Source organism: Gouania willdenowi, chromosome 4 (genome assembly GCF_900634775.1).
Source record: "Gouania willdenowi chromosome 4, fGouWil2.1, whole genome shotgun sequence".
NCBI classification, from domain to species: domain Eukaryota; kingdom Metazoa; phylum Chordata; class Actinopteri; order Blenniiformes; family Gobiesocidae; genus Gouania; species Gouania willdenowi.
Genome location: NC_041047.1, coordinates 26,984,921 through 27,008,405, shown reverse-complemented (window position 1 = coordinate 27,008,405; position 23,485 = coordinate 26,984,921). Strand labels below are relative to the sequence as shown.

The 23,485-nt window shown below is 37.4% G+C and overlaps 2 protein-coding genes across 3 annotated transcripts in view; both read right to left on the bottom strand.

Moving 5' to 3' along the window:
* The window catches only part of cilp2 (cartilage intermediate layer protein 2), a 29,316-nt gene extending 27,413 nt beyond the window's left edge, over positions 1-1,903 (bottom strand). Inside the window, exon 1 of the mRNA XM_028444350.1 lies at positions 1,661-1,903. Coding sequence (XP_028300151.1) covers positions 1,661-1,727 — 67 coding nt within the window. The 5' untranslated portion in view covers positions 1,728-1,903. The remainder of the gene's footprint in view (positions 1-1,660) is intronic.
* A 9,294-nt stretch (positions 1,904-11,197) lies between these two features.
* Positions 11,198-23,485, bottom strand: part of yjefn3 (YjeF N-terminal domain containing 3) — a 93,468-nt gene continuing 81,180 nt past the window's right edge. The window contains exons 4-7 of one of the 2 annotated variants that reach the window (XM_028444411.1): positions 22,861-22,971; positions 14,489-14,602; positions 12,174-12,324; positions 11,198-11,944 (exon numbers count right to left, since the gene is read on the bottom strand). In XM_028444411.1, coding sequence (XP_028300212.1) covers positions 11,748-11,944; positions 12,174-12,324; positions 14,489-14,602; positions 22,861-22,971 — 573 coding nt within the window. In that variant the 3' untranslated portion in view covers positions 11,198-11,747. The remainder of the gene's footprint in view (positions 11,945-12,173; positions 12,325-14,488; positions 14,603-22,860; positions 22,972-23,485) is intronic. The other variant, XM_028444410.1, reaches the window with a different exon arrangement.

Here is a 23,485-nt window from a genome sequence, read left to right as displayed (position 1 = left end):
GAATGGTTTTATTATTTTTGATTTGGCCTGGAGAAAGTTATTATGATAATTCTTGCTGTCTCCTTTGATCCATTGTCTAATCTTAGTCATTACAGTCACTTAGCCAGACAGTGCTGAGTTTTGGGGCAGACAGTGGTCAACATCTGGAGAAGTATCCCCGTGTCTGACTCACAATGGCCCTAAAGCTGTTTACATGCAGTAACGATTTCAGGAAAATTACACAGAAATGCATGGGATTCATTTTTCAGATGTGATAATAGCAGAATTCCTCTTTGAGCCGCACATAAACGGCTTGTAAGGCCTGCGCAGCGTGGAGTGAGTGACAGAGAAGAAAGTGAAAAGATGGGATTGGATGGAGCATGAAAGAGAAAAGTAGGTGGAAAAAGGGTACGGGAGGGAGCTTGATTGGGAGTGAGGGACAGAAAGGAGAAACACAGGCAATGTGTTTGGGGGAAACAGATGAAGATGATGGGCAGATGGAGTTGTGGGTTAGTACTTCAGACGTGGATTGAATGCAGACACCGAGGCTGAGTTTGACACTGAAAAGGGAAAAGGAAAGAGTGACATACTGACTAATCTGGCTGAAAGAAATAAGGGGAGTTAAAGTAATTTCACCTGGACTTTTTTTTTTTCTTTCTTTCTCTTTTTTTGCTCCATTTTCTCACATGCCTGGCATGTGAAAAAGTAGGGCAATGTCTGTGACTGTTGGGTCCTGTTTTCTAGCTGAATGGATTTTATCTCTTCCTGGTGGTTGGCACTGGCTTTGAAGGTGAATTGAGGACAAAAGACGGCAGATTTTACTGTATACACTTATGGTGGAGAGAGCACGGCATGAAACATTCAGGTTTTACAATCCATTTTTCACGTTCTGCTCCATTACAGCCAAAAGAAATCACCATTTATACAATTTCTCTTTGATCTAACCATCTGAAAATGCACAAATCCTAATAAGACTGTAAGCTGTATTCATGTACGTACAAACCTGACAGCAGAACCAAAAGACCCCAAGTGCAAAAACAAATGTTGAAGTGCCTATTTAAACTGGTCGTATACCTCACAGGAGGCTTGTTTTTCACGAGCTACTCCCATTGTTGTGTTCTATGAAAACAAAGTAGGGTTCAACGAGACCTTTTTGTCACTATAACTGTCAGCAGAGGTTTTACTGTCTGGAACCTCCACCATGGGGAGTTTATGAGATCACCTCCCTCAATCTTTATCTCCACGTGCTGTCAATCAACCCAATGGATAACTTAGTTGCATCAAAAGATTACAGACTACAAGCCAGAGTCTATAAATGTCTATAAATGGCTGAGAAATCCACACACACACATACACACACATAGTTGGGATGCATATGGCATTGTCAGAATAATTCTATGGTGATTGACTGAAACTGTAATGGAGAGTAATCAACATCTAACTACAGTATCCAAACACAAGTTTCTGACTCTGAAAGGCACAAGCTAATCTCCATGAAGTTCTCTCTAAACCTTACACCTTTGTAAAATAACTTAAAGAGCAATAAATTAACTGTACATCAGTTAAAAAAAAAATCTTATAAGTGGAAAAAAAACCTAAACAAAGCTAAAGCATTTCAAAGCTTCATCCCTCTAATGTGTATTACTATGTTCGTCATATTACTTAATGCATTTTTACTTACCATGACACAAAGTGAACAACGCCAGGAGTGACAGCAGGGTAGCCACCTTTTTTAATTCCCACATCATGTTGAGAGTTTTTCTTCCTTTGATTTATCGCAACATGGATACAAAATGTGAGAAAATCAACCCGCCTACACTTTCAGGAAGCAACAGTTGAACGTGACTGCAGGGTCCGCTCAGGTGTGAATGATGCTGCGAGTCTCACTGCTTCTTCTCCGCTGCTTGTGGTGTTGAGTTGAGTTGCTGAGTTGAAAACAGGAGCTTTTTAAAAGAAGAGGCATCGGGAGTGCACACCAATCCAGCCCCTCTCCCCTCACCATTGGCCAGTTGAAATACATCTGGGTCCCCCCCCACCCCCCAACTATTATTGTCCAAGAAAGAAAAAAAGGAAAAGGTGAGGCTGTTTGTGTCTGTAACTGTAGTTTCCAAAAATAGGTGTTTTCCTGCTCATCCAGTAATAACTCAATTTTTATGATGTGTTACCAAGATTATTTATATATTTTTTCCTTATGGCTTATTATGTTTGGTATCCCACTTTGACACGAGTCTATTTGTCTGCAAAACAGGTGTGTGCATGCAACGTTCTTTGACCCTCCTGTTGTCATTGGGGTCAATTTGACCCAATTCAATGTTTGCCATTCAAAAAACAATAATAAACTTTTGCTTCCTATTTCATGACTTTTCCTAATTTGAAGGGTATAATCTAATATCATGATGAGATTTTTTTCAATATGCTGGACACATTTTGCACGCATTGGTGATACTCTGGGGCCAATTTGACCCCAAGTTGTTTTGGCTGTGTAAAACTTGTCTGTGTGTGACCCATGTATGACCTTACCTTCCCATATACAGAGTTGATACTTTTGAATTGATTGATTGATTGATTGATTGAAACATGAAAAGACAATCACATATAACATGGGGGGACACTGGGCAACGGGGGGTGGGGGGGACTAAAACTATTCAAGATAAATTAATTCTAATGTAAAAATGCTATAGAACAGGTTAAAGGCAGGGTAGGTGATTTTCGAAAGCTAGCATGATTTCTCCCCTCTGTGCTCCGTCTCACTCACATGCACGTGCGCCGATTCTCCAGAAGCAGACCTCAGCTCATCGCTTGTATTGTGTAGAAACTTTGTTGTCTCATGTCTCATTCGGCATCATTATATATGTAAAAAAAAGGTGACAAAAAACTCTGTTTTAAGTCTGTCACCAGTGATGAGTGTGGGCTCGTGCACACAAGGAGTCGAGAACAAGCAGGGATACAGGGAGATGTGATCGGTTGAAAAAAAACCCAAAAAAAACAAAATGTCTTTTTTCATTGGTCGAACTTATTACAGGTTACATTCTCCAGTTGACACATTTTCTTTCTCTCCTATTTCAGAGCGCATAAGATCTTAATTTCTGTCAGGACATAAAGACAATTTCAAACAAAAACTTGTTTCTCTAAATCAACTTTTCTGTGCTTTAAACATCATAAAAGTGCTATATGGGCCTCATACACATGCCCAAAGTATTTTTTTCATCGATTCCCTCAATCGTATAGTTAGAGGGTGATTTGCTCCTTTCTTACTGCAGGGTGCGCCCAAACACCTCGCTCCAATTTGATGACTCGTTCCCACTTTGATGACAAATTTGACTCGACACTGAGCTGGAGAAGCCACGCCTCCAGGAAGCTCTCTGTCATGATTGACATGTAAACAGACACGCCCACAAAGGTGAGCATTTCAGCGTCCTTCGCACAGTGCTATGTATAGATTTTCTACATTCTATGTATGTACCGGTGAACGCCCCGCCCCCACACTCTGTCTCATGTTTATAAAGCAGCATGAGCTCGGCTAAGGAGTGGTTGGGCGGAGGGCCCTACGTCACCGTGCGGGGAGGAGGGAGTCAGTGTCCCGTCTATAGACACCCCCACTTACGAATATGCATACGTAGGCCGCAAATCAGCCTGTTTGTGTAGAGTTGCTCAGATAGTGACTTTTCAGAGGCTAAAACTCTGCAAGTTTTGGAAAATAAACCTCAAATACTATGTTTTTGGGGTTCTTAGAACAAATGGAGATTGGTGAAAAATAGCATGACATGAGAACTTTAATGTTTCATTATCAAGGGGTTATTCATGTATTCAACAAATAAACAAAGTGCCTGACACAAAAACTTGGTCAACAATTTTCAGAAAATCATTTTCTGGAGGCAAATATCCCTGAGGTCAATCCCCAAGGGTAAGATGTTTTAATAATATTTAAAGATAATAGGAGGGTTGAATCTCTGTTTAACAATATTTAATAGCTTTTAAATATATAAAAAATATAACAGAGTGTGACATAATTTCCCTTCAGGGATTAATAAAGTAATTAAAATTCACCTCTGAAAGAATAAAAAAACATTTTTTTTTCTGCTTAGTAAAGGAACACAACATATGCAACACATTGGACTAAGTCTGATGCATCGTCTATCAAATATCCTGTCCAACACTCGTCCCTCATCCTTTTCTTGAAAGATCCGTCACTCCCAGAGATCCTGGCCAGCACCACATGCTGCACTCTCCCCTTCAACTTCTGGTTCAGTTTTGTAGCTGCTTAACTGTTGCTGATTGCGCTGCAATTTGATGCCAAAGTGTGGAAGTGGCGTCATATGGCATGCCATTCAGGAAAATGTCCTCAGAATGCAGACATGAGACGTGATTATGAGGTGCAATGTACTCGGGCTCCTTTGCAGAACATGAATTGTTGCTGTTTAGAAACTTGAAGCAGTAATTACATTCAAATGTTTTATAAGCCTTTTTTTTTTTTTTTTTTTTTTTAAAAAGGTGTGAGTAAACACCTTTGCACACAGGATCTTTTCACATATCCAAAAGCACACATCACCATGTTTATACCACCATAAAAATGTAATTTATTATGATTACAGCGTATAAAATGTGTCTATTTTCCTATCAAAAAAAAACCTGTTTAAAATGCAAGTTAGAAATTCAGAGTCTTGGACATACTATTGGTAATGTGATGTTTTTCCTGGGACCGTTGGATGGCTTCATATGCTAATGTTTTATTAGCATGCTTGTGTAGAACTTTAGCTGCTAATCAATTCATTAAATCATCAATTCATTAAACATTGTTCAGCACTCGGTGCAATGTAAACTCTACTTGATCTTTTATACATAAGGCTGACATTACACTGTCTGTATCTGTCATTAGCATGAATCAGGTGTCATGAAGTGTCGCTAAATTATGACACCTTTGGAGCTATGTTGGCATTTTTTGGGTTAGGTGGAGGGATCTAGTGGGGTTAGGTAGGGTTAGGATAGGGAATTAAAAGCTAAGATACGGGCAGCAGGACGTCTTTACTTTACTTTACTGTTTAAAAAAAAAAACCTTCTATTCTGTTCACATTTTCTCTTTAATATGTGTATATATATATATTCAGTTTAAAACTTCAAATACTTGGAATTTTAAAGAAATAAAGAGGTTTGACACCCTAGACTAATTTTGATTAAAAGGGCTCTGACAAGGGACTGCAGGAAAGCATGTATACTACATCATGTATACTACACCATGTATACTACACCATGTATACTACACCATGTACTGTATACCACACCATGTATACTACACCATGTATACTACACCATGTACTGTATACCACACCATGTATACTACACCATGTATACTACACCATGTACTGTATACCACACCATGTATACTACACCATGTATACTACACCATGTACTGTATACTACACCATGTATACTACACCATGTATACTACACCATGTATACTACACCATGTATACTACACCATGTATACTACACCATGTATACCACACCATGAATACTACACGATGTATACTACACCATGTACACCACACCATGTATACCACACCATGTATACTACACCATGTATACTACACCATGTACTGTATACCACACCATGTATACTACACCATGTATACTACACCATGTACTGTATACCACACCATGTATACTACACCATGTATACTACACCATGTACTGTATACCACACCATGTATACTACACCATGTATACCACACGATGTATACCACACCATGTATACTACACCATGTATACCACACGATGTATACTACACCATGTACACCACACCATGTACACCACACCATGTATACTACACCATGTATACTACACCATGTATACCACACGATGTATACTACACCATGTATACCACACCATGTATACTACACCATGTATACTACACCATGTATACCACACCATGTATACTACACCATGTATACTACACCATGTATACTACACCATGTACTGTATACCACACCATGTATACTACACCATGTACTGTATACCACACCATGTATACTACACCATGTATACTACACCATGTATACTACACCATGTACTGTATACCACACCATGTATACTACACCATGTATACTACACCATGTATACCACACCATGAATACTACACGATGTATACTACACCATGTACACCACACCATGTATACCACACCATGTATACTACACCATGTACTGTATACCACACCATGTATACTACACCATGTATACTACACCATGTACTGTATACCACACCATGTATACTACACCATGTATACTACACCATGTATACTACACCATGTACTGTATACCACACCATGTATACTACACCATGTATACTACACCATGTATACTACACCATGTATACTACACCATGTATACCACACCATGAATACTACACGATGTATACTACACCATGTACACCACACCATGTATACTACACCATGTATACTACACCATGTACTGTATACCACACCATGTATACTACACCATGTATACCACACGATGTATACTACACCATGTATACTACACCATGTACTGTATACCACACCATGTATACTACACCATGTATACTACACCATGTACTGTATACCACACCATGTATACTACACCATGTATACCACACGATGTATACCACACCATGTATACTACACCACACGATGTATACTACACCATGTACACCACACCATGTACACCACACCATGTATACTACACCATGTATACTACACCATGTATACCACACGATGTATACTACACCATGTATACCACACCATGTATACTACACCATGTATACTACACCACGTATACCACACGATGCATGACACACGATTTAGCCGAGACTCGGCCAAATCCCAAAAATAGACAAAATGGGACAAAAATAACACAGTGTACGCACTTCTTAAAACATGATTAAAAACAAACTTCAAGAATCCTTTAAGGAAACTTAAAAATGGACAAAAAACTCAGTAATTATAATTTCAAAAATGTATGTTAAAGTCCAAAATTGGAATAGGAGTTAGGATTTGGGGAGGAAAGGTTAAGGTTAGGGAAAGGGGTTTGGGTTAGGGGTAGCAGGAGGGGAAGCTAAATGATGGAGCTAATGACAGCCTTCATGAAACTTTATTAATGCTATGTCATAATAATGACAGTGTAATGTCAGCCTTATGTATAATACTTCAAGTAAAGTGAAATATGATCTCACCACATCATTTTTTGCAGTAAAAGAAACCACACAATACCCAACAGTCTTTACGATGTATTAACCAATTTTGTGCTGTTCCATGCAAGCTTATATAAAGCTTTCACGGATCAGAGACACTTCTTCTCACAACCACTGAAAGGATTACAGGTAGAGCTTCTGCACAAACACAGTTGGTTGTTGGGAGAGAGCTCCAGCAGCTGCTGTCTGTTTACCTTTGTGCACATGGTGACCAGAGATGCAGCACTCATGGATTCAGCAAACTTTTTTCTTGAAAAGAGTTTGGATGAAACACACTGATTATACGGAAGATAGGGAAAGAGTGTGTTACTGTTCAGGATGATGGTTTATTATGTTTGCAGAAAGTGGGTGGCTAACTCATGTTTTCATCAAGATTATCGTTGGCTAACGTAACATCCTGATCTAATTTATTCTCCCATCTGCATCCCTCACAAGTCTTTGTAGAACATGATGGGACTCTGAAGTTGGACTGTAGTTTGGAGGCTTATGGAACTCACTACCATTATGGTTTGTTTATTGACTTTATTAATAAGAGACTTCAGTGTAACAACTATAACCTGGGGCATGGAAGCTGTTGATATTACTCCACAACAGGGTTGGGGTCAATTACATCTTTCAATTACAATTACTTCTTAAATTATCCATGTTAAATTATACTCACTTATAATTACGGTGACCAGCATTTTTCCAATTACAATTGCAATGACTATTTTACCCCTGAAAGTCAATTACAATTACATTGTCAATTACAAAAGTTAAATTACAATTAATCACAATTAATGAGCCTTTGATAAATAAGCCCATAAAATGTAATCTTCCTTTTCTGTTAGCTTCCTGTTAGCATCTCTTGTGATAATGGGGTAGATTTGACCTAAATAAAATACACTAAAAAATATTATCTATCATCTAATTAGTTTTTCATCTCTTGGTTTCCTTGTTAATCTTCCTAATCCATGAAAATATTGGTATTAATACTTTTAGTCTGGATGTCTGAATCTTTTTTTTGTCTGTGTACCCCTAGATTTTAATGTATTTATTTTTTATGGTAAAATGATCCTCAAGAGAACATACAGGTAGTGGTAAATTTTATTTTAATAATTATTAACTATGTTTGTGTAAGCCATAGAGGTGTAGCATGGTTCCAGAGTTTTGTGTTAAATTAAATTAAGATAAAATTTTCATGAAATTCCACAGAAATTTTCGTAGAATTACAATTAGTCTATCTTTCTAGTTAATAAATACCAGTTCTACCTAGTATCTAGTTTATCTAAACTCAATTACATTTCAAAAATGATTCTAATATAAATAAATGAATAGGTTACAATTACAAAGTCAATTATCTGAACTCAATTACAATTTCATTATCATTACAAAAACCCAGTTGTATTTATACAGTCATCATGGCTCTCCAGACGGTTCCCCAACAAAAGAGCTTGTATGTGTTCAGCTCCATGCTTTGCAAAATAACTTCAATCTGTTACATCAACTTGTCATGAAATAGAATAATCATGTTGTCTTTTAGCTCATTTATATTATTTGGATTCTGGTTGCTTTTATGTTTTTTTTTTTTTTATCTGTGACTGTACTTTTTATTATTCTGTATGTACTTGTGACTTTGTCTCATGTTTTAATTAATCACTTGAAAAACATTTTAGTATTGTCAATAAAACTATGTTTTTTGTGTACTATTTATATATAATGTATGTATTTATTTATTATAGAGCATACTAATTTACATTTCTGTAAAATATGCCAGAGTTAGCCGCCCTAAGGGCTATTTTTCATTCGTAGTCCCGTACTGATGTCAGGGTTGGGGTTTATATTATAATTGTATATTGAGTAATTAGTAATTAATTACAATTATGGCGTCATTATAATTGTAAGTTTAAAAGGCTGTAACTGTCATGATTGTAATTAAATTGTAATTGAGTTTATAGGCTTGACTTTGTAATTGTATTTGCCATGATAATGCTATAAAAATTGTCAATTATAATTTAACGCAAAACTGGGGAACCCTGTTACAGTTCTGTGTACAGTTGTACACATATTTAGCTAAAAATTATTAAATATTAAATATGTTTTATATAAGCTTTCCCAGATTTTAACATTTTAAAAAAGATTTAATCGAGGGGTATACTGATTTAAAAAAAAGTCTCAGACACCCACACCAAAAATATGTAATTTAATTGTAATTGGAAGAAGAAAAAAATGCTGGTCTCTGTAATTGTAATTGAATTGTAACTGAACATGGGTAATTAACAATGTAATTGTAACTGAAAAATGTAATTGACAACTCTGACAGCTGTGAACTTTGACCAGGACACACTTGTAAAAAACGACATTGATCCGAATGTAGTTCTCTTGGTTAAATAAATGTTGTAATAATAATAATAATAATAATACAGCAGAAAACATGCACATGTCCAGTATATTATCCATCTGTCCACCATCCACACTTTGTTTGACTCTTCTTCACCTATTTTTCCAGGATTGTCTCTCTCTGGGACCTGATTCCAAACCCCAGTGACACAGAGGGAGAAGTTATTGTTTCCTGACAGGGAATGGACAGGCGTTCTCCCCAGTACCAGTAAGAGCTTAGACATACTTCTACAACTCGTGTCGGATCGCCTCTCACAGACTTAATAACGCCACGTGAAATGTGAATAAACATTCCTTTTTGCTGACTTTCTACACCCACACACACACATTAGGAATTAGAGCATTACAATGGAGGAGAGGCTGAATCAGATGAATAATCATTACCTCATTCACCAAACAGCGGATTTAGTCGTAGCATTTCATATCGAATATGGCAGCCCCGCCTTTTATAATGAGAGCCATGCCTCCCCAGCTGATTATTGCCTGATCACACCTGTTTATGGCTTCATTTACCAAATCAAACCCAGTTGGGAATCAACAAACAAATCTGGACATGGTTATTGAAATGTGTCTTTGATACAGTGAGGTATTCTTGGATCTATAAAGGTCAAATTCAAACGCACACCCGAGGCCTTATCGATGATGTACGACTGAAAAGTTTTTAAATGGGTTTAATCAACCTCTTGGACAAAAGTCCTCATGCGCTCACCTACAGATTATGTAATGTGTCCATGTGGCGTGCACAGACCAACACCAACACCTCACATCATCTAAAGAATCATCTGCACAGCAGACGGGGAAACTAGCTCTGAAGTGTGCTTGGATCTATCACACAGTGTTTAAAATTCATTGGCATTATAAAAAATACCATTCAGCACCACAACCTGTGTTCTTGATCTGTAATAAATCATTTGGTTTGAAGCTCCAGCTAATCAACTTGCAAATTACTCCAAGAATGAAACAAGAAACACGACAAAGTGCAGACTTTATCTTTTTTTTTAAATTTTTTTATTGGACAACAAAGACTGTTGGTGGCTTTTTTTGTTGTTAATGTAAACCGAAGCTAAGGTAACGCAGAGGTTCAACACATGTCAGGAGAAAATGATGTGAACATAAAAGCATCAAATATTCAAAGGAAAAGGGAGTAAATCCCTTTGATTGACAATGGAGGAATGTGATCCCTGACTTAAATTAAACAATAAATAAATAAAACACTTGAAAAAGAAAAAAAAAAAAAAAAAACCAGTGCAATGCTACAGCTTTTACAAGTTGATCGACAGTAAAATCTCTCCGGCTCGTACCAGGGTTGGGGTCAAATTTAATTGTAATCACGTAATTGATAATTAATTACAATTATAGTGTAAATATAATTGTAAGTTTAAGATCTGTTGCTGCCATAACTGTAATTAAATTGTAATTGAGTTTAAGTAATTGACTTTGTAATTACATTGCAATGAACATTCTATAAACATGTTACAGTTCTATGTACAGTTCTACACATATGTAGTTAACAAATATTAAAACACGTTTCATATCAAGCTTTTCCACATTTTTCTATTTAAAAAAAAATTTAATCAAGGGGTATACTGACAAAAAAAGGCTGCGGTGCACACACCAAAAATATTAAAATCTATATTTTCATTGATTAGGAAGCCTAATAAGGTAACTAAGAGATAGGAAATAAATTAGATGATGATATATATTTATTTTTAGAGTATTTTACACCTGATTTAAGATGAATTAGCATAAGAAATGCTAACAGAAAGCTAACACAAGAGGAAGGTTAACTGTTATTAGGTTATTTATTTCGGGGTCATTAATTGTGATTAATTGTAATTGAACTTTAGTAATTGAGAACATTGTCATTGACTTTATGAGAAAAAAATGCTTGTCACTGTAATTGTAACATAGGCAATTGAAAATGTAATTGTAACTGAAAAATATAATTGAACCCAACCCTGGCTCGTAACATTCCCTAAAAAGACATGAGCACTTTTTCTACATGTTGTCCACTGTAGCTCAACAGCACATTTACTAAAGTGTATCCGATTCTACTTTACCATTATGTTTACAATAATTCACTTGTACAATCTATAAAATACAAACAGGAAAAAACTTATAGCTGTATTCTTTCAAAGTGAGCAGAGGCCACAGTGGCTCCTCTGTGTTACAGTTCTATGAGACAGTCTGTGCCGGGGTAGTCTGGGAGGTTAAGCTCATATTTTTTCTGGATGTCATAGGGCAGGAAGCGTCCAGCCAAATAGTGCTTCCCCGAGAAACTCATCGCACACTTCTTTGGTGCTGTCAGCGAAATGAGAACTTCTGGATTTATCCCATCCTGACTTGGTTCTTCTACATCCCAACCTGTAGGGGAGACAAAGAGGCTTTCATAGGACGAGTGCTGCCGTACCTGTTTCTGATGTAATGGAGACATTTATCTAGTGTAGGATGAAGTCATGCGTAGCAGAAGGTGCCACTGTATTTATCTCTATTTGCGAGTGACAGACAAAGAAAAAAAAAAAAACCCTCCAGGATCATTCGTCATATTTTCACACATGTCTGAAATACATTGAGTTTTTTTGTGAACCCTTACCTGAGGGCACATCCACACTTGCAATTGGAACCTTGATTTGCTTCAGGGTGCTCAGAATACCAGAGTACGGCTCTTTAATGTTGGCACAGTCTGCCTCCGGGCCCAGCATGGCATCAATCACAACGTTGTAGGCGTCGTTTATGAGCTGAACCTGTACACAAAAAGGTAAAAGGGGGATATTTGTTCTAAACAAAAACTGACATCAGTGGAAATGAGTCCCATTTACATTCAAATAACAAATCTTAACAGTGATTACAATTCTACTCTTTAGTCTCCATGATGGAAGGTCAATGTGAATTCTATTCATTGCTTTTTCCAACATTGTAACCCTCGTAAAGGTGAACGTATGAATACATTTGGTGGTGGTCGAGTACATTAACTGGCTACACTGGAGCTGTGGCTACAGATTAATATCAACGTTTTCAGGCTGAAATTGTACTCAAGTACAAGTACGTCATACATAAAATACTGAAGTGCAAGTAAAAAGTAGTTAAATTAAATATTACTCAAAAGAAAATTTACTGGTTTTTTTTTCACTCACCATGTTTATTGCTGGTAATAAATCTTGTCACGGTTCCCTTGCATACAGTAAACATCTCATGTAGAAACTAAACTAAACAAAACTAAAATAACACCACTGAATTCAATTCAAAATTTAAAAAAAAAAATCAGCAGGCTCTAAGTATAGCTAAATTTATGAACTCTGAAACTGAGAAAATGACCTCCAATAAATGCTGTTTTACCGCCATGCATTACGTTTAATCTGATTGGTCGGCTATGATGTGATGCATTTGATTGTTGTCTGGTCATTTCTTTTTTTGTAGTTTCACAATGTCCGTTGATTAATTTAAAACAAAAAATTATAATTTACTCAGTAATAATTGGGTGTATAAATGTAACAAATGACTTTACTTCTTTAAAAATGTACTTAAGTACAAGTAAAAATACTGATTTAGAAATGTACTCAAAAAAGTACAAGTACCCATAAAAGCAACTAAATTATAGTAACGTGAGTTCATGTAATCCGTTACTTTTACCTCTGGTAATGAGACAGAGCATGTTTATTGGTATAGTATCTTGTCAACAAAAATCCTACCATCATTTTTACAGAGGTATTTATTTGTAGTTTATATCATTGACATGATACTGGATGTGCTATAGATGTATTGTATTCAGCACAGGGCAGAAAGTGGAAAAAACTAAAAGCTGACAATGTATTGGAATTGTGAACATGTTATAGCAAAGGTGTAAATAATCAGTTTACTGTAATTTGTTTTGTTGAAAGTTATGAGTTGTTTCAGTCTTAACACTTAACACTGTTAATTTCTGTATTTACATGATTACTGAGGTAGAGATAGATCCAAATCATGTTTCAGTGTTCCTCAAGTTAATATGTTGCCTTTTAATCCTGGGTAGAGATTATATTTATAAAGAATGTCTTAATATGATTAATTAGTACTGCAGCTACAGTAACAAACCTGAGGAGGTTAATTTCACTGTTTCCTTTCTATATTATCTAATAAAACACATGATATTACAGAATGAAGAGTAACCTTTTTCATTACCACTTTAGGTCACATTCTTTTTTGTAAATTAATGTCTTTTTAAGGACAATGTATGTTTGCATGTTCCTGAAAAAGTGGCAAGCCACTCTCTTGATGGTTTCTTAGCTCACCAAAAGAAAACATCAAATATTTTAAAGGCACACTGTGTAACTTTTGGCCACTAGGGGTGCTAGACCTGTAACTTTTACGTCAGTCAGTCGGGCCAGCCTCCCTTGTCTTTTAATTTTGTGTGCAGACAGGGCTGGGTCGGTCGGGCTGGGGTGCGAAGCGGGGCTGGGCTCGGGCCGCGGCTGGAGGAGCAGCTGTTTAGTTTAACTGAACTATCACGTTGACTAGTGCAGCATTAACCCAACACGAAACTACCATATTGTGCTCTTTTGGCTACAAACAGAGGGTAACTCGTTTCATCTGCCCACAACAATGGCGCCGGGTCGGGAAATGCCCGTATTTTGTGACGTCATGTGGGAACTATATATATTCGAACCTGTGGTCACATGACTGCCGTAAAGTGAAACGTTCTCCAGGCATTCTCCAGGTCACATGACCTGGCCAAAGACGGTCCGTCTCCTTGGTATTTCAAGAGCATTGATACTGTCAAGTGCTGTATATTAGCCTGAAGAATCATTTAAAATAACTCATATGGGTCATCTCTTTAGGTCAAAAAGTCCACGGTGTGCCTTTAAATTCTCACATTACTAAAACGTCAAAACTAAAATGTTGAAAGAAATACAAATTAAAATGACTTCAGACCTCTGTAGGGAGATAGGAGAGGAATGGTATATCCATCTTCTCACACTGAACCGTGAAGTCCTGGTGTAAACTGTGAGAGGAGCGTTTGGGGTGGTAGATGGTGGGCTCATATTCCTGCATCAGATGAGGCATTGCAGGAAAAACAACAGAGGACATGAGGGAGGAGGGAGAAGCACAGAGACAGAGACAAGGTTACCCAATATCAGGATTTCAGCCAAGCAGTTTCAGACATCACTGACATGATTGAGTGTGGATGACGTCTCCACATACACTCGGCCAGCGGTTCACGACACGTGAAAATGCTTTTGAGTGGTGATCAGAGGTTGTGGTTTCCACACTCTGCTTCCTGAATGAATACTTCCCTTATAAACTAGAAGCTGAGATGAGTAGAAATCCAGACCCCTGCAGTCTGAAAGGCCTGTGATGCTCAGCAGGAAGCACCTGTGATCCATGACCCTCACACTGTCACACAGATAAATCTTCAAGCCCAGGGCTCATGGTCACGTTTGTGAAGGTCTGTTTTCATCTTTGATTCCATTTAATGATACATTTGTATCTTGTGTTTTTATACTTTAGTTTCAGCCTCGTGCTAACTATATTGCCAATTACTCAATTATCATTGTGCACGTGTCTTATATGAGCAACATAGTTTCCCTTTCAGCTTGGCTATAAGGTTTGACTGTGAACCTCACACTTATTAAAGGCATCCATCAACATCATCTTCTTTCCACTGGTTTTACTGGAACACAGCTATAAGGAAGCAAGCAGAGGAACTGGGACATACTGGTAGTTTCTAGAAAGACACAGAGCCGTTTGAATAGAAACACCCGCAACCAGTTAACAGAGGTGGAGAGCGTACTGATATATCCTATTTAAGTAGAAGTACTGTTACTTGATGAAAATTGTACTCAAGTACAAGTACTTCAAATATGAAATGTGCCATGTGTGTAACAACATACGTAATAGGAAGAGATTCCAACCTGAATCCAAGAAAGTGGCTAGGCGTTGATCAAGAATGACACAACTAAGAACATAATGGATTATGTTCAATGTGACATGAAACTTAAATAAAAAAATCATAAGGTGTAGAAATGTAATTTATTCCTTTACTTCTTTTAAAACACACTTAAGTGCAAGTAAAATTCCTGATTTAGGAATATACTCCAAAAAGTACAAGTAACCATAAAATCAACTCAATTACAGTAACGTGAGTAATCCGTACTTTCACTTCTGCCAGTTTGATTAACAAATTAAAGTAATTTGTCAAATTTCAATACGTAAAATGACATATTTAGTTATAGTCCTCTGTTTTTGAAATTTGAAATGAAAAAAGAACCAATGTACAGTACATGCAGAAAGTACATTTAAAGTGTAAATTCACCCTCAGATTTTTGCTGATCTGCCACTAGGGGAAAATTTTAAAAATGCCTTGATTATTGGCTTGTCCTAGAGTTGTTAAGACACACCCAGTCACAGCAGCCCCGCCCCCACAGCACTGCGTAGTTCTGCATGGGGCTGCCAATAAGAACAGACCTCTGTAGCAGCTGGAATCCTGTAAAAACTAGAACCATTTTCTACCTATTGGTCCAAATGGAAAGAACCAATCAGATGCTAGCTGAAATCATGCTAGCTTTCCATCAATTTAGACTGCACTTTTAGTAAATAAACTTTGAGTAAATAAACCCCAAAACCTTTTTATCTGCTGAAAACAAATGTATTTGGGTTTGAAATAGTGCAGTTGATTGATCCTAGTCCATCTCAAAGTATTTAAATGTTGCATATTTTGTTGTAAAAATTTAATTTAGTCAGGATCACTTTAATCAAATTGTTTATTAGCATGCAGATTAGATTTGGTGGTAGGTGGAAAGGCCGAAGCAAAGGTAGCCCCCCCCCACCCCTGCTCTATCATGAGCTACATGGAGAGGCATTAGCAGAGAGAGCGGCTTAATTAGACAGAAGAGGAGAAGCTGGGGTGAGGATGGGTTGCAAGGCATTTGCGGACGAAGCGTGCGGGAGTGGGTGTGTTGCAGTGGTTTAAATACAGTGCCAAGACTAACTTTAACCAATGAGGATGGAACATGATCAGCTAGATGATTAACAGAATTAGGGAACGTTGTCAGTTGTTAACAGCTACTGTCAGCTGATGGGGCTGGGCTAGCTTGACTTCAGTGCCTGCCTGGACTAATGCAATGCTCAATGAGTGACTGATCTCTATGGGTTGAAACCCGGCTATTACTATCAAATGTTGCTATTGGCAGAGAATGGTAGTTGATCATGTGATCATTCGGGCTACGCTACCCTGCATCTAAACGGGGCCAATATATGTATACTGCCATCCAAAAGGAAATAATCTGTCAGGTCCAGGTGTTTCCCAGAGGATCCTGAACCAATCATATCACCACAGCAACAATTATCAAAGTCATCGCCATCAGGAGCTCCACAGAGAGAAGCTCAGGCAACCGAGACAAATGAAATCCATTGTGAGTTTTTCTTCCATCGCGGCTGCATACGAATGACCTTTATCAGCAGCTGCAGCTTCAAAATACCAGTTACCAAGGTAGACCATGGAACAACTGTGAGTCATGGAATAGAAATAAGGAAAGGGCACATGAATGTTTTGGCTTTTAACAGAGTTATACTCACGGAAGCTCATGAGTTTAAGTATGTGCTCATGTGTGACCAAAATAACCAATGTGCACCAGCTCAAATGTTATAATGATTGTTTGCGCGTCCAAGATTTGAGATGGATCAAAGTGATTTATTTTTTCAGCCGCACACGTGCGTCCATCTGGGTGTGGGGAGGCGTGGTTAAAGACTTGCAAAAAGACAGACGTACGGTATTTATTCGGAAACAGAAACTAAGCGAGGACATGAGAGAAACGTGTCAAAAGTGAATAGAGCAAAGTTTGGAAATATTTTAATGTGATGGGTAGTTCCTGAGCAGATTGTAGACTGAGCCATACTGTATAACCACTTAATATCACAGGCTCCACAAACAACCTGCACACACAAGAGCAGTCATCCATCAGTGATAGTAACTGAATCTTTAGTATTATAGCACTCTGTTTCACATCAAACTTCCACATTAAAACTTATGTCCCTTGACATGAATATATTTTTGATATAATATGTTTTTGTTTTGTTTTTTTTTACAGAAAATGTATTAATAATTATTGCAAGGTATAACAAATATTAGGAGCCACTTGGAAGCTGAAATCTTCTACCATTTATTTTTTTTTAAATTGATTTTTTTTTTTAATTTTAAATAGAGGAAGACGGTCAAATAGACAGGATGATGAAAACATTCTATATGATAGCAGAAACTTCAGTGCTTTAAAATACTAACTGTTGTAAGTGCTTAAAATGCTGTTTTCAGGTAGTTGTCATTTATATACAAAGCTTTATGTTCAGTGAGGCTTTTAAAAACAGACATTTAGTTCCGCTGCTTTTATTTTTATATTCTCTTGAAACGAAAGTACAAACCACCTTATCCACACACTCCTTTATTCACCAAACGACAACCCTATAGGTGGTCCCCCGAAAAAAAAAAAAAATTATGTGCATCTCTGCTAATACTTCCTCTTCCTGTGGGACTGATGGTTAATCTGGCATTCTGTTGTTGTAAAGAAACACATTACCACCCAGCAGATGCAGGTCTGCTGCATGAAAAGTTATTTGCTGTTGGAAGTCCTTGTAAAATGTTAATATTTGTGGCACATAAATATTTCTTACATTTTATTTCTCCTCAAGGAGGAGGAGATATTATAGCAGCAGAGCAGCAAAACAGTTGGATGTACAGTAGCCCAGGAATGGGCAACTGTTTTCACAGTGGGGCCACAAAACTGGGATTGTCTGATCCAAGGGCCACAATATCAAGATTCATCATGCCAGTATTAAGAATAATGACAAATCTGACCATTTACATAGGAAAGAACATTAGGTTTTTTGTTGTTGTTTGTTGTCTTTTTGTGTAATTTTTTTCAGAGTTGTTAGTGATTTTGTGTGTTTTTTTGGAGTCATTTAGGGAATTTCTGCTGGCATTTTGTGTATTTTACAAGTCATATGTGTGTTTTTTTTTTTTGTTATTTCTTGTGTGTTATGTTTGCATTTTGTTTATTGTCAGCCTGTGCCTTTTTGTTTTTTTTCAGTATTTTTGTCATTTTGGGTATTTTTTCTGTCATTTTGTGTAAATGTTAGCATTGTTTCTTACTGTGGTGTCATTTTGTATATATCTTTTGTATTTTTGTTGTTGTTGCTTCATGTAATGTTGACATTCTGTGCATTTTGCTTTTATTTTGTGTATTAAGTTGGGCTTCATATTACTTCCAATTTTTTGAATTACAATTTTTGGTGTATTTGTCTTGGGGGCCGCACAAAATTAGACCGATGGCCGCATGTGGCCCCCGGGCTGCCAGTTGCCCATGTCTGATGTAGCCAAAGAGATTAGTTGTAGTGCTTAGCCAATGAGCAAAGCCAAATCTGGCAACACATAAGTTAATTTACTATAGTGTTTAGGAATAACCTTTAGGTTGAATTAGCACAAAGGCTGCTGTCCTGCATGAATTTTGTCTTTAACACCTGAATATAACACCTGAGTATAACATGGATGTGTGTGCTGCAATTTGATATGATGTCGATTCACAATTACAATGCCACATCAGAAGCTGGAGGCTCCACGTTCGTGAGTGTGTGCGTGCGCCTGAGCAAATGAGTGTATCACATGTGAGTATGCATGTCATCCTGCTGACAGGGATCACATCACACAGTGAAAAACACCCACAATCTACAACCAGTGAGTGATTCACAGTCTAAAGTAAGTGCTCCAGTGTTCCCGGGGTCACGACTTCAGACAGTCCCAGCCTGCTGTCGTGTGCTCTCACTTTTAAAGCAATCATATGATCCTTTTATTTCCAGGCACATTAAAGTGTTGAGTATATATTTTACAATAGCATGTAGCAATAGAAACTGCAGGAGCAGAAGGTAAAAATATTAAGGTTTCACGATTTAGGAAAAACACCCTGGGACTAGGTATAGTTAAAGCTACTGGGGATGATAGCTAACATGTTTTATTACACAGATAAAGACATCATGTAGGCCTCATAGATCAATAAATAGAAGATATTTCTTCAATGGGAGAATTTACTCACAAACAAATGTCAAAGGCGTAAATTGATGCTCTCAAGAATGGTTTTTAATCTGGTACAATGGGTTTGTATCAGAGTAAAATGGACGTGTGACTTGAAAATTTGGAAAAGGTTAGAGTGTTGCATTGTGGCATTGGAAATTTTGGAATTTAGAAGATATGTAATTTATTGCTTAGGTATAAAAGGTGCCTTACATGCTGTTTATCATATTTACACGTGGAAGTGAAAACTAGGACACGATAATGTTGACAGTGCTTTTTTTTTACAGCTAAAATCTGTGGCCCTCTTGAGATCCAACTAGTATGTGTTTGGCCCCTGAACTAAAATGAGTTTGACACCCCTACCGTAAATGAATGCAAAGATGGCGCCGAAGTGGAAACGTTTTTGTTTTTTTACTTCATTTGTACCGTGATTTGCTTGGCGCCATTTTTGTTCAAGTTTGTGTATGGTGTTCCCCGTGATATGATGTCAGTCGGCGAGACATTATATATTTTGATCTTATTCAGGTGTTTCCTTGGAAGCCAAAATATCAACAACAGCATAGTTCAGTCAGGATCACTGTTCTGGGACCTCTCTGCCATTCCAGCAGCTGCGTAGAAAGCCCAAAGCAAAGGGAGCTCCCCCTCGCTCTTTCATGAGCTACATGGAAAGGCATAAGCAGAGAGAGCGGTCAGCAGGACCCCCTGGAACATGGGCACAGACATTTAGATGCAACATGAGACACTGTTTAATTAGACAGAAGAGGAGGAGCTAGGGTAAAGGTGGGTTGTGAGGTAATTGCGGATGAAGCGTGCTGAAGTAGGCATGTTGCAGTGGTTTAAATACGGCAACGTGACTAACTCTAACCAATGGGAAGCATGGAACATGATCAGCTGGATGGTTAACTGAATTAAGGGATGGCTACTGTCAGCTGATGGGGTGGCTAGCTTGACTTCCGTGCCTGCCTGAACTAACGCGATGCTCAATTTTTGGAACAACTTTCAATGCAATAAAACATGAGAAATGTTGGCAGTGTTTTTGGGGGTCACTCAGGCATCATCAGTAGTGGAAGAGAAGAAAGTTTGGATGAAATACAGATACAGTTTGAAAAATGTTAGTTATCATCTCCAGCAGCTTTATGTTAATATGCTTTTTCATATATTTAATTGTGTTTAACCCTGAAATAGGACAAAGGGGGTCAGAAAATGAATGGATGAATGGATAATTGTGTTTACTAATAAAAATCATATCTGTTTTAGGCCTTGATGGGTTAAACTTACTGTATATCTAAAAGCCACCACGCAGCTAAAACACCACCTGTCTAATATCATTTTAATCAGAAATATTAATGCGCTGCAAATGTGTTCAACAGACATGCTTCAGTGCAACAACACATTCCTCTGTGAGACAGAGATCCCTAAAACATATACATGACATCTTTTCCAAAAGAAAAAAGGTTTGGACTGGATCAGGATCAAACAACAGTGAACACAACCACAAAGATGTGATTGAGAACCTGGAGAACGGTGTAATGCTCTCCCTACATCTCCAAGAATGGATGTTTTCTTCCAGTGTTTATCAGTGTGGTCTGAGCCGCAGACACCCAGGTTATGAAATCGCATCATGGCTACAGAGACAAGGCACTTTTAATGAGAGTAACAATACAATGATATCATGACTGTCTGAGCCCCCTCACAAAGATGGTAATGGGATAACGGCGAGATGTTTACAGCCGCTCAAATGAAACCTTTTAAAAGCGCTCAGGGAAAGTTAGAAGTTGAATGGTTTTTTTATTAAAGTGTCTAAGAGTCGGGCTGTGATAGAACTAGTCTACAGGGAGATGAGTAGCTCGGTGAAGTAATGGAGTGCAGAGATGGTGGTTTTAAACTCTGCCATTTATTGTCTGTATGTGTAAGGTTTGCATGTTCTCTCAGAGCACAGATGGATTTCTTACAACTGCTGAATACACTTTTTTTTTTAGACATAGTGTAGGTTTATAGATCAATACATTTACATTACCTCTGAAAAAGATGTCACTGGAAATTTTGTTTTGATCTCCACTGTAAACGCAGAATAAGTTTTGTGCATTGCATTGTGGGATGTGGAATCCCGCAGATGGATGCTAAGTAGTGTTTTGACGACATTCTTACCATCATTTCTAGTGTCTGCCCCCAAAATCACTGCCAAAGTGACTTCCCGTCACATTTCTGGTGCTTTCATGGAATAAAAGTTGTACCAAAATAATAGCTATGAGTTGTTTATTTTGGAGCTTATATGGAAAGATCCAAATCCAGCTTTTTTAATGTGTTGTATGTGGGTATGTATGCTGATATATAAAACTATGTATACTTTTCTATTTCTTTTTTTTAATTTAATTGTATAATTTTTTTAAACCTACAAGGGAAAGAGGGTGATTTGAACATAAAAGGAAGAAATATACAGTATATATGATTCTCTGTTTTACCGGGTTTATTTTTTTTTATTTTTTATTTTGTTTAATTCATTTTTTTCTTCTCTCTGAGTTTTGTTTCAAGAAAGAGGACTCGTAAAGACCACAGGCATCAATATACATTATTATTGTATCTGTCAAATTGTGTTGTATACCCTCCTTTTGTAAACTTTGTGTGATTGTTCGAACAAAAATGAAGAAAAATAAAGAATAATGAAAAAATAAATAAATAAATAAATAAATAAATATCTCGTGGAGTGAGGTGATATCACGGTCAATACTGGGAACAAACTAGAACAAAAAACAGTATCAAAGGATTTGCTGTTCTCCATGTCTAGCAAAGAAATCACAGTAAGAATGGAGTTTACGGGACTCCACATCCCACAATGCATTGCGCGGAAATGTTACAACAATTTCGATAAGAGTGTTTTTTTATGATGGAGATGAAAACAAACTTTCAAGAGGCAATTTCAACCTTTTACATAAGTTTTCGAGCAAATGATGTTTGTTTTATTGATCTATGAGACCTGCACTGTCCTTATCTAATAAAAATATATATCCTATATGGCACTGGTGTCTCTAAAGTGGCCAAATATATGAATATGTGTGCGTGTGTCTGAGGTCATGTGTCTCAGACACACTGTCATCAGCCCTGTGATGGACTGGCACCGTGTCCAGGGTGCACACCCTCCATATGTTCTAAGTCTGCTGGGATAAGCTGCAGCGGATAAACAGGTAAACAGAAAAAATGAACGAATGTTTGCAATAAATCTGACACTGTATGTGCCGCAGTCACTTACAAATATGCGCAGGTGTCGGGCACACACCAGGCCAATGGAACCATTCTGATCCGGACCACAGATCACCAGCACCGTTGGCTGCTTCTTGGACAGAGAGCTCAGAGGGTACGCCTGGAGGAGGGACAGCAAACAGCAGGAAATAGGTGAGGTCAACCAGATAAAACGATAAATCATGGAAAGAACAAGAAAGAATTAGGATTAGTCGATGGCAGGGTTGGGGTTCATTAAATTTTTCAATTACAACTGCATCTTCAGTTATCTATGTCCAATTACAACTCAATTATAATTACAGTGACCAGCATTTTTTCCAATTACAATTAAAATAAAAAATAAAAAAATAAAAAAATCTAAACTAAAGAACTAAAGTTCAATTACAATTAATCACAATTTACTGAGCCTTTAATAAATAAGCCCAGAAAATGTTCTGTTAGCTTTCTGTTACCATCTCTTATAATAACGGGTCAGTTTGACCCACGTCTTAAATCAGCTGTAAAATACACTACAATATATTATCTATTAATAAATTTGTTTTTCATCTCTTAGACTTTCTTATCCTTGAAAATATTGGTACTAAAATTTTCGATGTGGGTCAGTTTACCCCTCAATTTCATGAGAAACTAAGTAC